The 10,986-nt window shown below is 37.7% G+C and overlaps 3 protein-coding genes across 4 annotated transcripts; 2 read left to right on the forward strand and 1 right to left on the reverse strand.

The window, feature by feature from the left end:
* Nucleotides 1–892: 892 nt before the first annotated feature.
* Nucleotides 893–2,081, reverse strand: LOC6646025 (vitellogenin receptor). Its single transcript, XM_023177900.2, has 2 exons — nt 1,332–2,081; nt 893–1,262 (listed from the first exon to the last, which is right to left on the reverse strand). The coding sequence occupies exons 1-2, from the start codon at nt 2,074–2,076 to the stop codon at nt 1,096–1,098; spliced, it is 912 nt and encodes a 303-aa protein (XP_023033668.1). The 5' UTR covers nt 2,077–2,081; the 3' UTR covers nt 893–1,095.
* A 1,548-nt stretch (nt 2,082–3,629) lies between these two features.
* Nucleotides 3,630–5,416, forward strand: LOC6646024 (SET domain-containing protein SmydA-8). The gene is made up of 4 exons (XM_002068704.4): nt 3,630–3,694; nt 3,753–3,881; nt 3,946–5,095; nt 5,156–5,416. Exons 1-4 carry the CDS (start codon nt 3,630–3,632, stop codon nt 5,324–5,326), a joined length of 1,515 nt encoding a protein of 504 aa, XP_002068740.1. The 3' UTR covers nt 5,327–5,416.
* Nucleotides 5,417–5,723: 307 nt separating this feature from the next.
* Nucleotides 5,724–10,976, forward strand: LOC6646023 (uncharacterized protein KIAA0930 homolog). 2 transcript variants are annotated; one of them, XM_002068703.4, is made up of 7 exons: nt 5,724–6,250; nt 6,627–6,793; nt 6,862–7,284; nt 7,349–7,802; nt 8,949–10,292; nt 10,434–10,583; nt 10,651–10,976. In XM_002068703.4, the coding sequence occupies exons 1-7, from the start codon at nt 6,133–6,135 to the stop codon at nt 10,689–10,691; spliced, it is 2,697 nt and encodes an 898-aa protein (XP_002068739.1). In that variant the 5' UTR covers nt 5,724–6,132; the 3' UTR covers nt 10,692–10,976. The 2 variants fall into 2 exon arrangements, with proteins under 2 accessions (XP_002068739.1, XP_023033657.1); XM_023177889.2 differs by lacking the exon at nt 8,949–10,292.
* The last annotated feature ends 10 nt before the right edge of the window (nt 10,977–10,986 follow it).

Genomic DNA, 10,986 nt, shown 5'->3' on the forward strand with positions numbered 1-10,986 from the left:
CACGATTACAAATTACCAGCAACATGTTAGAGAAAGATAGGGACCAATGAACCCTACATAAACCAAGATGATGAAGATCAAGTCATTGATGAAATCATCCAAAATATTGAAATAAACCAAAAATAAATATTTCTAGCTATTTCTAGCTTTTTTCAAAGGCTGATTTATTTTAAAAAAAAAAAGCTTTAAAATAAGCTAACTATAAAAACACTTGGTATATAACATTTAATATAAATTTTATTTTATTGATATATATCAAATATATAAACACAATGCAACCTCTTTTTCCTCTGTTTTTAATGACTTTGGAACAAATTGAATTTTGTTTGTTTGCGTATGGCCTTGCATGCACGCGACATGTTTTTTGGTAGCGGCATGCTGCCGCAATTCGCATTTAGCCCCAACTGTCGCTTTACAAAAGGAGCAATATGGTTTTGTGGGGTCTGTTTAGGCACAAAATTGCACAAAATACCAAAAGTCTTCGAGAAATATTATTTTAGTTTGATTTGCCTCTTTAAATGATCATAAAAATACTTTATAATCTCTAAAAAAACCTTTATGTAGAAATTTTTTTAAAGCCAAAATAAGCTTTTTGAATTTTGAAATAATCCAGATCTAGCTTAAAATAAGCCAAAATGGCATCACTGCTCAGGAGTAACGGGGGCCGGATCGATAACATACGTTATTGTTAACTGTGCGTTGAGCAACACTAAAAAGTAGGCGCCCTTTTCTGAAATTCAAACTTTTAACGTTATAATTTTAAATTTGCAAACCTTCTCAACATAACTCTGAATTTGAGTTCATAATTAAATATTTAGTTATCAATACAAATAGCTGTAAGGTTAAAAATAAAAAAAAAACATTTAAAACGTGCTTTACATGTTTAATTGGGTTCCAATTGAGTTTAGAGCATTGAAGATCAAATTTATTATTTAAATACATAGATAGAATGATATGGTAAGATCTTACAGCTAAAATTTTCAACTCTTAGTAAAAAATAAAGCTTATTCAATTTAAAATTTTTACAAAATCTACATTTAGCACATTTATTGCAAGGCTAAGTCGTAATATTTTGTTTTTTTTTAAATATTTTATTTACAATTTTTGCAAATTTCTTTCTTGATTGTTACTTTCCACTAGCCATATATGGTCTTCCTGTTGTTTTGTATCCTTTTTCTTTAAAATAAATACGAATGCTATTATAATTACGATTGTAAAAGCAATTAAAGCAATAATTGTAATGTTTATCCATGAGATGGGAGCTGCAACATGTTGAATTATAATTGTTTTAAATAATTTCAAATAATATACATTTTTCTTTTAGAACTTACCTTTACAATAGGGAAACTGTTGCAACCATTTGGGAGCTGAGCATATATTCTCATTAATACCCATCAGACTATGATCCGCAGGACAATCAAAATAAATGATGGTACCATTTGGAACTTTAAAGCCGACAGGTAAAACCGCTTCATTAGTTTTATTTTTCACTATGATTTGTGAAAGCTGTGGCACCAGACAGTATTCCATTTGCTCTTCCACATTCATAGTATTGGATTGCCGTATGATTGCCTCTGTCTCTTTAATAACAGATGCCTTTGTGCTAGTAGAGACACCCGAACAAAGTGACTCCACTTCATCATCGCCATTTACACAATCTGATTTGCCATCACACAACTTGTCATATGGCAAACATTGACCGGGATAGCAATAGAACTCGCCATTGTCACAATTGGCTTGTTCCATTTGTGCTCGGCAGAACCAACGTTGCTCATCGGAGCCATCCATGCAATCCTTGTGGCCATCACAAACCGCTGTACTTGATATGCAAGCTCCATAATTACACCGAAAACTATACCCCGGACACCAGATTTTATCACACAATTGTGTTGTCTCATCGGAGGCATCTAGGCAATCGGCACGTCCATCGCAAAGCTTAGACAAGTCAATGCAATCCCCACTGAAGCAACGATGTCCTCCACGGGTGCTGCAACTCTGATTGTAGGCCCAGGCTAAGGATCCCAGTGTGGTGAATAGAATAAAATACTGTAATTGACGGAACGATTCCAAAATCATCTTGCTACTTGACTAGACAAATTGCAACTGGAAGAGCCCCGTCAGGAAAACCAGTTTTTTTATTCTACATACCTTTGGGCTTTTCTCATAATCGGTGTGATTTTATAATTACAACTTTTGCATGGCAAATAAGTTATAAATGGAAATCAATACTAGTGAATCGTTCTTGCTTACTTGTCAAGTGGAGGAAAAACCACTATTGAGAAAAGAAACGGAGAAAAACATTGTACATTGTAAACCTGTAAACTTAAGAAGCTTTCAATAGATCGGGCTAAAAAGTTTCACCTTGTGTCCAGTTTTTATATAGAGCTTATAATGTAGATTCTAGAACCTAGACTCTAGATCTACCTGTACGTACGTCATTTTATTGATAGTTAAATAAATGAATAAATTATTCAATAATTAAGCGCAGTGCTCTGTCCTCGAGGCATCAATGAATTATTTTTTCAAGTAACTATTGCTTTTAACATTTAGTAATTAATTAACCATTAAATAAAACAAAAAATGTATCAACAAATTTCAAAAATTTATGGTTATTTCATTCGTTTTTCTCAGACTATTATAGTCAGTTGCCAACCGATTTCCAAATGTTGCATTTCAGTTTAATAGAAAATCTAATGCATATTTTAAAGGGTACCAAAAACTTTAAAAAAATTTTGAAAATAATTTATTTGAAATTCAAATATAATTCATTATCATCCAATAAAGTATATAAACACGAAATTGACCAACAATTAACTAAATTACACATCCGCAAATTTTAGTAAATTTTTATATTTTTCTCTGACATAATGTTGGTCGATTTGTAACCAATATGAAAAAGTCGTTTTCTCAATATTATTAGAAAGTTAAAAAAACACACATATTGACTTGATTTTTGTAAAAATATATGATGAATTTTTTGAAAATCGACCAAAATTTGAATTTTTTTTAGTTCAAAACAAAGAAAAAATTGATTACAACAAGGAAAAACAAAATTACAGATTTGCAAAATTTGTGAGACTTTTTGAGGACTTTTTCAAAATAATCTTTAATGATTTTAACGATTTGCCTCCGACCGTATTTAGAACACTTTTAAATCGATTTCCAAACTTTTTTTTTTTTTAAGTTAAAGTTAAATATTAAATCGATTTTTCAGAAAAATCACTTGAAGAAGTCTTAAACAATCTCTTTAACTAAGAAGTCAGCAAAAAAATTTGGAATAGAGGAAGAATTAATTTTTTATCCCCAAAAATCCATAAAGGGACTCTCCGTTAAAGGGCTTCTAGTGCAACGTTTTTTGATTTCAGCAAGGGACTGTCTCTCTCTCTGAATAAAATTGCATCCGTTAATATAAATTAAAATTAGATTGGAACAATGCGGCCGCGACAAGGTTCAATGGCTGTTCGGTTGTTTCAAATTGACCAAGAAAATAAATTAAAACAATGTATTTTAAATAGAAATAAATTGTTGCTCTTTAGTTTTGCACTCTCTTTAGTTTTTTATATTTACTTTCGATCGTTCTGCAGTTCAGTTCGTTAATCTTCAACATAGGGATCGGAACGGGAAGAATAATGGCTGCAGTGACGGATGATTTTGCCAAGAAATGTCAAGTGAAGCACAATGACACGCTGGGCAGGTGATCATTATTCAATTTAACAAACCTTTAGTGGTTTTGTAATGTGAGTGAGTTACAGATTTGTGGTTGCTGTGGATAATATTCGTGCCGGCGAAACATTGCTGGTGGAGGAACCCATTGTCATTTTGCCTCATTTAGGTGAAAGACGTTGCGCACGTTGCTTGAATCTGACGACAAATTTTTGCAGGTTTATTCCTATATCTATTGCTGGTTAAAATAAAAACTAATGGAGAGTGGGAATTTCTTTGCAGCAAGTGCCAACTCCTGCCCCTTTGTGAAGAGTGTAAGGATCATGAGGAACGCGATTGTCAGCGTTTGGCTGATTTGCAGTTAAGCGAGGAGCAAGTGCAGCAATTACAGGACAGTCAACGAACGGAGGTGCAGTCAATGGTCAAGTGTCTGCTGCTACGGGAGCATACGGAGACACGTTCTCTCTACGAGGAAATGTATCAAATGGATGCCCAGTTGGATGCACGACGAGGAACCGAAGTGTGGAATAATTACCAGGCAAATGTAGCCAATCCTCTTGAGTCTAGTGGCATTCTAGGCAAACTTTGGCAAGGCTCCGATCTGGAGAAGGATGTGGAACTGGTGCAACGTTTGTTGGCCATTTTCGATATCAATGCCTTTGAGATACGTGCTCCCGAGTCTGGTGGTTCCATGAGGGGTATATATAGAAGGGCTAGCCTGTTTCCGCACAGCTGCATGCCCAATCTAGTATCAGCCATCGATGATGCCAGCAATGGACGACAACTGAAGATGTATGCTAGTCGCTTTATAGCAGCTGGAGAGATTCTCTATAATTGCTATACAAATGTCTTACTTGGCACTCAGGAAAGACGTGAAATTTTGAAGCAAGGCAAATGTTTTAATTGCAATTGTCCCCGGTGTGTGGATCCCACCGAATTGGGCACACATATGAGCAGCTTTATGTGCAATAATTGCTCCTCAACTGGTGGTTATATAGTCCTCAATCCAGAGACAAATCAATGGCAATGTCTACTTAATCCAGAGCACACTCTAAAGCGTGAATTTGTTGCCAATATGCTGGAAAGGGCCAAAGAGGAGGTTTTCCATGCACGCGACAATATCTATAGAATGGAACTGCTTTTGGCCAAGTTAAGCCGGCTGTTGCATGGCAACCATTATGTCATGTTGGATCTAAAGCAGAATATTGCAGCCATATTACGTCAAATATTGCAGAATATGGCACATCGACCCAATCGAAAGGTCTATGAACGCAAGATTCGTTTATGCCAGGAGATATTATTGGTCCTTAAAGTGTTGGCACCGGGAATCAATCGTCTAAAGGCCATAGCCCTCTACGAACTGGCCAATACCCAAGCTGAGTTGGCCAGGAAACTGTACACAGAGCAGGAGTTAAGCTCAACTGATTTGTTGGTAATTTATTGGCAATTATTTTTGAGGAAAACATTTTTAAAAACCTTTCAATACTTTTAGTCTCAACTGCAGCAAACGGAGATTATGATGAGAGAATCCTTGCGAATGCTTCTATTCGAACCCTTGGCCACACCAGAGGGTCAACTATCGCGCAGCATGATGAGGGAGCTAAAAGAATTGCAAAATGACATTAAAATCTTACAGGATGGCGACGATGTTGTCGTTCGTTGAAAATTGTAAATTTTAATATTTGAATTCGATCAATTTTGCGCACATTTTTAAAGCTTACGCTTAACAGCACTTAGAAACCGTTATTAAAAGTACTGCCAATACTATTTGTCAGCTGGCAAATAAAAATGGCTGCACAAATACACAAAAGCTAAAAAAAATGTCCTTAGATTAAATTTTTATAATTGATTTTATGATTGATTATTTATAATTGATTTGCTTAGCAGCTTAAGGGAATTAATTTAATAATTCTAAGAAATATTTTTATATATTATAAGTAGGCAAACTGAAACTTTTTTAAAAACCGCTAACAGACCAACACTGTGTATGTGCGACAGCTGATTAACGAACGTTAGGCAACACTAAAAAATAGATATAAACTAAAGTAAATCATAGAGCGTAAAGAAACAACAAAAACAAAAGAACGCAAAACCAACCCCAACCTCAATTTACGGGGGTGGATAGGAATATGAATAGCTATGGCGACGACTCCAAAATCATTTGCGAATGTTCGTTCGTTGCCAACGGTTGGGAATCTCTCTCTAGACAATTCGTAAACCAGAAGGGACAAATACAAAAAAACCAACAAGAGAATAAAAAAAAAACAGCAACAAATGTTGGGATAGCATCGCAAGCTTAGGCTAAAGCTAATTTTCCATCACCTTCCCCTTCGCAGCTGCCCGCCGCCTGCTCCCAGCTGCTGTTGGCTATGCATGGGCATAGCTTTTGCGAATTGTGAAATTTCAAAAGAATTCGTCATCGATCGGCGTGCAGGGAAGTCCCCAAGAGATTAACTGATCATCATCAACATGTCACTGGGCAGCGTAGCCGGAGCCCTGCTAAAGGGATCTCAGACGGCATTGCAGCAACTGTTGGAGGACATAAATTTCCAGCGGACCAAAGAGATGCGACAATTGCTCAAGGATGGTGGGTATATTGCATTGCCTTGGATGTCCTTGTTGAGTTGCCTTCTTTTTCGTTTTGCGAAAATTTTCTGTCTACATTTGCACATTATCGATTTGTTCACACAAAAAAGCCAACCCCAAACCCAATTGTTAGGGAGTATGCGCTCCACTTATGGTACTACCCTTCCTTCCTTCCTTCAGTCCTTCACCCCCATACGCCCATCTCATTATCCGGCAAATCACGATTTCTTTTTTTTATGTAAGCGGCGGCACTTTCGCTTTTGTTTTGGTTGGCATGGGAATAGGAAAGACTGTTAGGGGATGTGAAGGGGTTTAAGTGGAGGTCGAACAGCTGTTCACCTGTTAGTAATTCAATTCCTGTTTTTTTTTACTTTCAGATGGCGGCTTTGTGGTATTACAGGGTACAACCTATTGGACAGATCTATTTGTCCGGCATTTCTTATTCCAAACGGAGCCGCAGCACAGCATCGATTCGGATGATTTGCTCTTTTTTGTGCGCAAGAAGCATGTGAAGAGCTCCTCGCGACATATGCCAAAATATGAGGTTAATGAAGGATTTTCCTTTTACAAAATGAAAGAGAAACTAATTTGGTATTTGATAATTTTTTCCAGACTGAGGTGGAAGTATTCCGCAAAGATTCTCGCAAACTGCCCATTGGAGATCCCGATGTCGATTGGGAGGAGACTGTGTATCTAAATATGGTTATACATCAATTTGATTACACTCTCACGCTGGCCATTTGTACGAGAACTTCACCCAAAGAGCTGCAGGTGCTGCGGCGCCATTCACAGCGGGTCTATGCCAGTCCCTCGAGACGAAAAATGGACACCAAGGGGGAGGGTGAAGAAATTACGTATCCGCACATTTGTTTCATGGTCGATAACTTTGATGAGGTATTCAGTGACATTCTGGTGCGGGATGGCGAAATGGTATGCGTGGAATTGGTGGCCAATGACAAAGATGGCTCCGTACAAGGTGTAATCTTCTTGGGTTCCATACGCTATGATGCTCTCAAGAAGGTCTACGATGCCAGAGTGAGTTCCCTAGATGATAAATGACAAAGAACTCCATTTAAATGCATACATTTCTGATTATTAGCAATCTAGTCTCAGCTCAAAGGTGGCCCAGCGCATGTCCTTTGGCCTGTTTAGCAGTGGCGCTGGTGTACAGACACGCTGTGAGTTTGTACGCATGAAGGGACCCCAGGGCAAGGGTCATGCCGAAATGGCGGTGACTAAACCCAAGGGCTCTGGTGTCGAGACTCCAACCAGTGAGCCAGGCTTCTGTGCCACCGATATGTGGGACGAATGGGATGAAGAGAACGATGATTATTGCACCTATCGACATCAACGACGTCTGAGCGATCCCAGTGCCAATTTAAATAATTTCTCACGTTATGGCTGGCGCACCAAAAATGTCAATAATCCCCAGGATATGGTTGGCAGTGGCACCAGCAGTTCCAGTGCTGCAGCCAAGGCGCGTTCTGAGAATGAAGGACTCGACTCTTTGGCCAATGAGGTGTCCGAGATTGAGGCTGGTGATTTACGTGATGGTCAGTATCATTTTTTTTGTCTGCATTTTTATTTGTTCTCTTCATTTTCATTGGAGCTCTTTTTTAACTACTTTGTTTGCATGTCTAAATTAACTTTTTTCTTTCTTTCTTTACTCTCCTTTTTCATCACACACTTTCTGTATGTTTATTGTATGCATTTTCGTCTTTGCTTTGTAGAGTGCTTCTTAGTATTATTATTATTATTATCTTCGAATTACTGCTTGCTCCATTTCTTGATTTTTGTGTTGTTTTCTCGTAAAGATGTTGTGGTTCCTTCAAATTTTCCTTTTTAAAACTACAGAAAAAAAAACAAACAAAAAACATAAATCTAATTCTTATCTTTCTAAACCATAAGGACCTCAGAGTCCCACAGAGTTTGCCGAGAAAGCAGGACCAAACAAAAACAAACCAAAAAGCAAATATCAACCAAAACAAACTACAAATATAATAAGAATAATTCTTCAGTTGAAACCATTTTTATTTTGCTTTTGTTTAAACTAATTACAATTTTGGTAACTTGTATTTATATTATCAACAATAAGAAAGCGAACAAAAAAAACATACGGGAAAGAACACGCTTGATCACTAAGCGGAAGTACAATAATCTGTAGATCCTTTAACAACTATCAGTGTTGTAAAATGCATATTTAAGGTAGAGGGTAATTAATCTGAAATAATTTGAGTTTAAAAAGAAATTTAAGTAGTTTTCAAACTTTTAAATGTTTTTACAAAAACAAAAAACTAAAAATCGAACTATTAAAAGTAAAATTCGTTGTGAGATTTCCCATAGAAAGTTCATAAACTTAAAACTTTTAATCGGTGATCGGAAAATACACATTCGCATAGACTTCTATCTACTCTGACTTTTCCCCTAACACTATTCTTCAACCCCTCCTTTCTCCCAACCACAACAATAACAATGATATATATATAACACCAAAAGTCGAACCTTTTAGCTGTCGTCCCTTCAGTTCTTCTTTTTGTTTATCATTTCATTTCATTTATGTTTCTGTTGGCATTTATATTTAAGTTGCTCGGTTGTATATATTCGCATTAATATGTGTGTTTCATTGTAATGTGACATTTAAAAAAAAATGCATAATGGAAAAAAAATGGAAAACAAATCCGATCTATATCTTCTTGTAGATCAAAAACGTCCTGCTTTCTCGGCCTCTGAAGCTAAACTCCACACAAATCCCAAGTGTGAAACGCTCAAACTTGACCTAGTCCAACATCAAGAAAAGCCAGCAACAACAACAACAACAGCAGCAGCAACAGATGCTCAAATCATTCCCACATCGCCAGCAGCGGCAGCGGCACCAGCAAGTACCCCGCCACCATTAAGTGCTGCAGTCGAGGTGACAGTGACCAATGGAAGCGTCTCAAACTCAAACTCCACCTCCAATTCCACTGGCTGCAATTGTTTTGGAGGCAAAAAGTGTAAAAAACGCTGGGCCACGGCCACTGGTAATCTACAGACACCCGAAATGTCGGAGGTCTATTGCCCCAGCTGTGAAGATCCGTCCAATGAGACACCAGCATGTCTCAGTAAAATGCCCGACAAGACGCGTCCCTCTCGATTGAAGCCCAAGGCTAATATATTGAGTGTGGAAAGCGAATTGGTGGTGGGCAGCAAGAGGGGAAGTCTACGTTTGCCGGTGGATAGCAAACGTAAACAGCAATCAGGCGGAGGAGGAGCAAGCATTACCCGCAGCGCCTCTTTGAGTGCGGCAGATCGTCGCACCAGTTTGCCTGTAACTAATAAAAGAATATTGACGGCAAGTAAAATACGTGCCCCCAAGACGGGCAAAGCTCAGGAAAAGGATAAGGAGAATGATAAAAAGTCTTCCAATCAGAAGACTAGCAATATTCTTTCCAAGATATCACCCAAAAGGCTAAGAGGAGGCAAAGATAAAGATAAAGACAAGGACAAAGACAAGAGCAAAACATTGCCAATGAAATCCAAAAAGATTTTGGAACTAGAAGTGAATACTCCTTGTGCTTCCATTTCCACACCAATTCCAGCAAAGACGCAGGAGTACGAAATAGCCGATGATGCCACATCCTTGAATGGCAGCGAAACGGAGGGCAATGCCAAAATGGCCATATTAAGTGAGAGTGATAGCAAGCTAATGATCAGTGTACGTGGACGGGAAGAGTTGCCCGTGGTGGAGTCAAAGTCACCATTTGAGAAATGCATTCGTGTACCTATACAAGCAGATGAAGATCATCCACTGCAACCGGAAGCAATAACACCGCCATCCTGCCATAATAATGATAATGATGATGATGAATCTACAGCCGCTGATGTAATCAATGGCAATCAGGATCAGGAACAGGATCAGAATAATGGTGGCCATAGTGCCACCTTGCCGCGCACATCGAAGCAATCGTTCTACAATAGAGCCATGCATCTAGTACCGAAACGTCGCACACCCGATGGCACCACCATCTACTATTGGTGCGATTTGCCCAAGAAAGCGCTAAAAGGTCATAAATACTAATCCCCCACCCCCCTTTACCTGTTAGTCTCTAACTATTAAACCTCCAGCATGCCAATATATAAATACAGAGAGATCACTTACAAGCCAAAATTAATCTTGGTTCTTACTGTAATCTTTTATTTTACAGAACTCGACGATGGAGCATATAATCCGCTGTGGACTAGTCGCGGCTTTACACAATCATTTCATTTCTGGAAAGAGAATCGCCGACAGCAATCAACGCCGCTGAATGCATTTCTCACCTATGTGACCTTGCCCTGGTGGAGCATTGCCAAGGGTGAGCCAAACACATTTAAAGCAATTGATGAACTTTATGTGACTTTTTTTTTCTTGTTGTCGTACAGACTTGCTGGATCATCGAGAGGCGCCCATATTAACCTTTTAGTATTGATTTTGTGATTTAAGTTTCTCAACAACAAATTGTTTATCAGTTGTTTTTTTTGTTGTTCTACTATGCTATGTTTTGTGATCATTTATCTCATTTATCCTTTATAGCTTTATAGCGTTTTGGTCTCCATAAACTACAAAATGAGGGAGATCTCTTATATATATATATTTAGACATATATATACATATGTAATTGTAATATTATTTGTAAATTGTATGGTAACATTTATACACTATTAGAAATATATATATATACATGTGTATAATACATAGGAAAGATCCACATAGTATTC

This window comes from Drosophila willistoni (assembly GCF_018902025.1).
Source record: "Drosophila willistoni isolate 14030-0811.24 chromosome 2L unlocalized genomic scaffold, UCI_dwil_1.1 Seg72.1, whole genome shotgun sequence".
Lineage (NCBI taxonomy): Eukaryota > Metazoa > Arthropoda > Insecta > Diptera > Drosophilidae > Drosophila > Drosophila willistoni.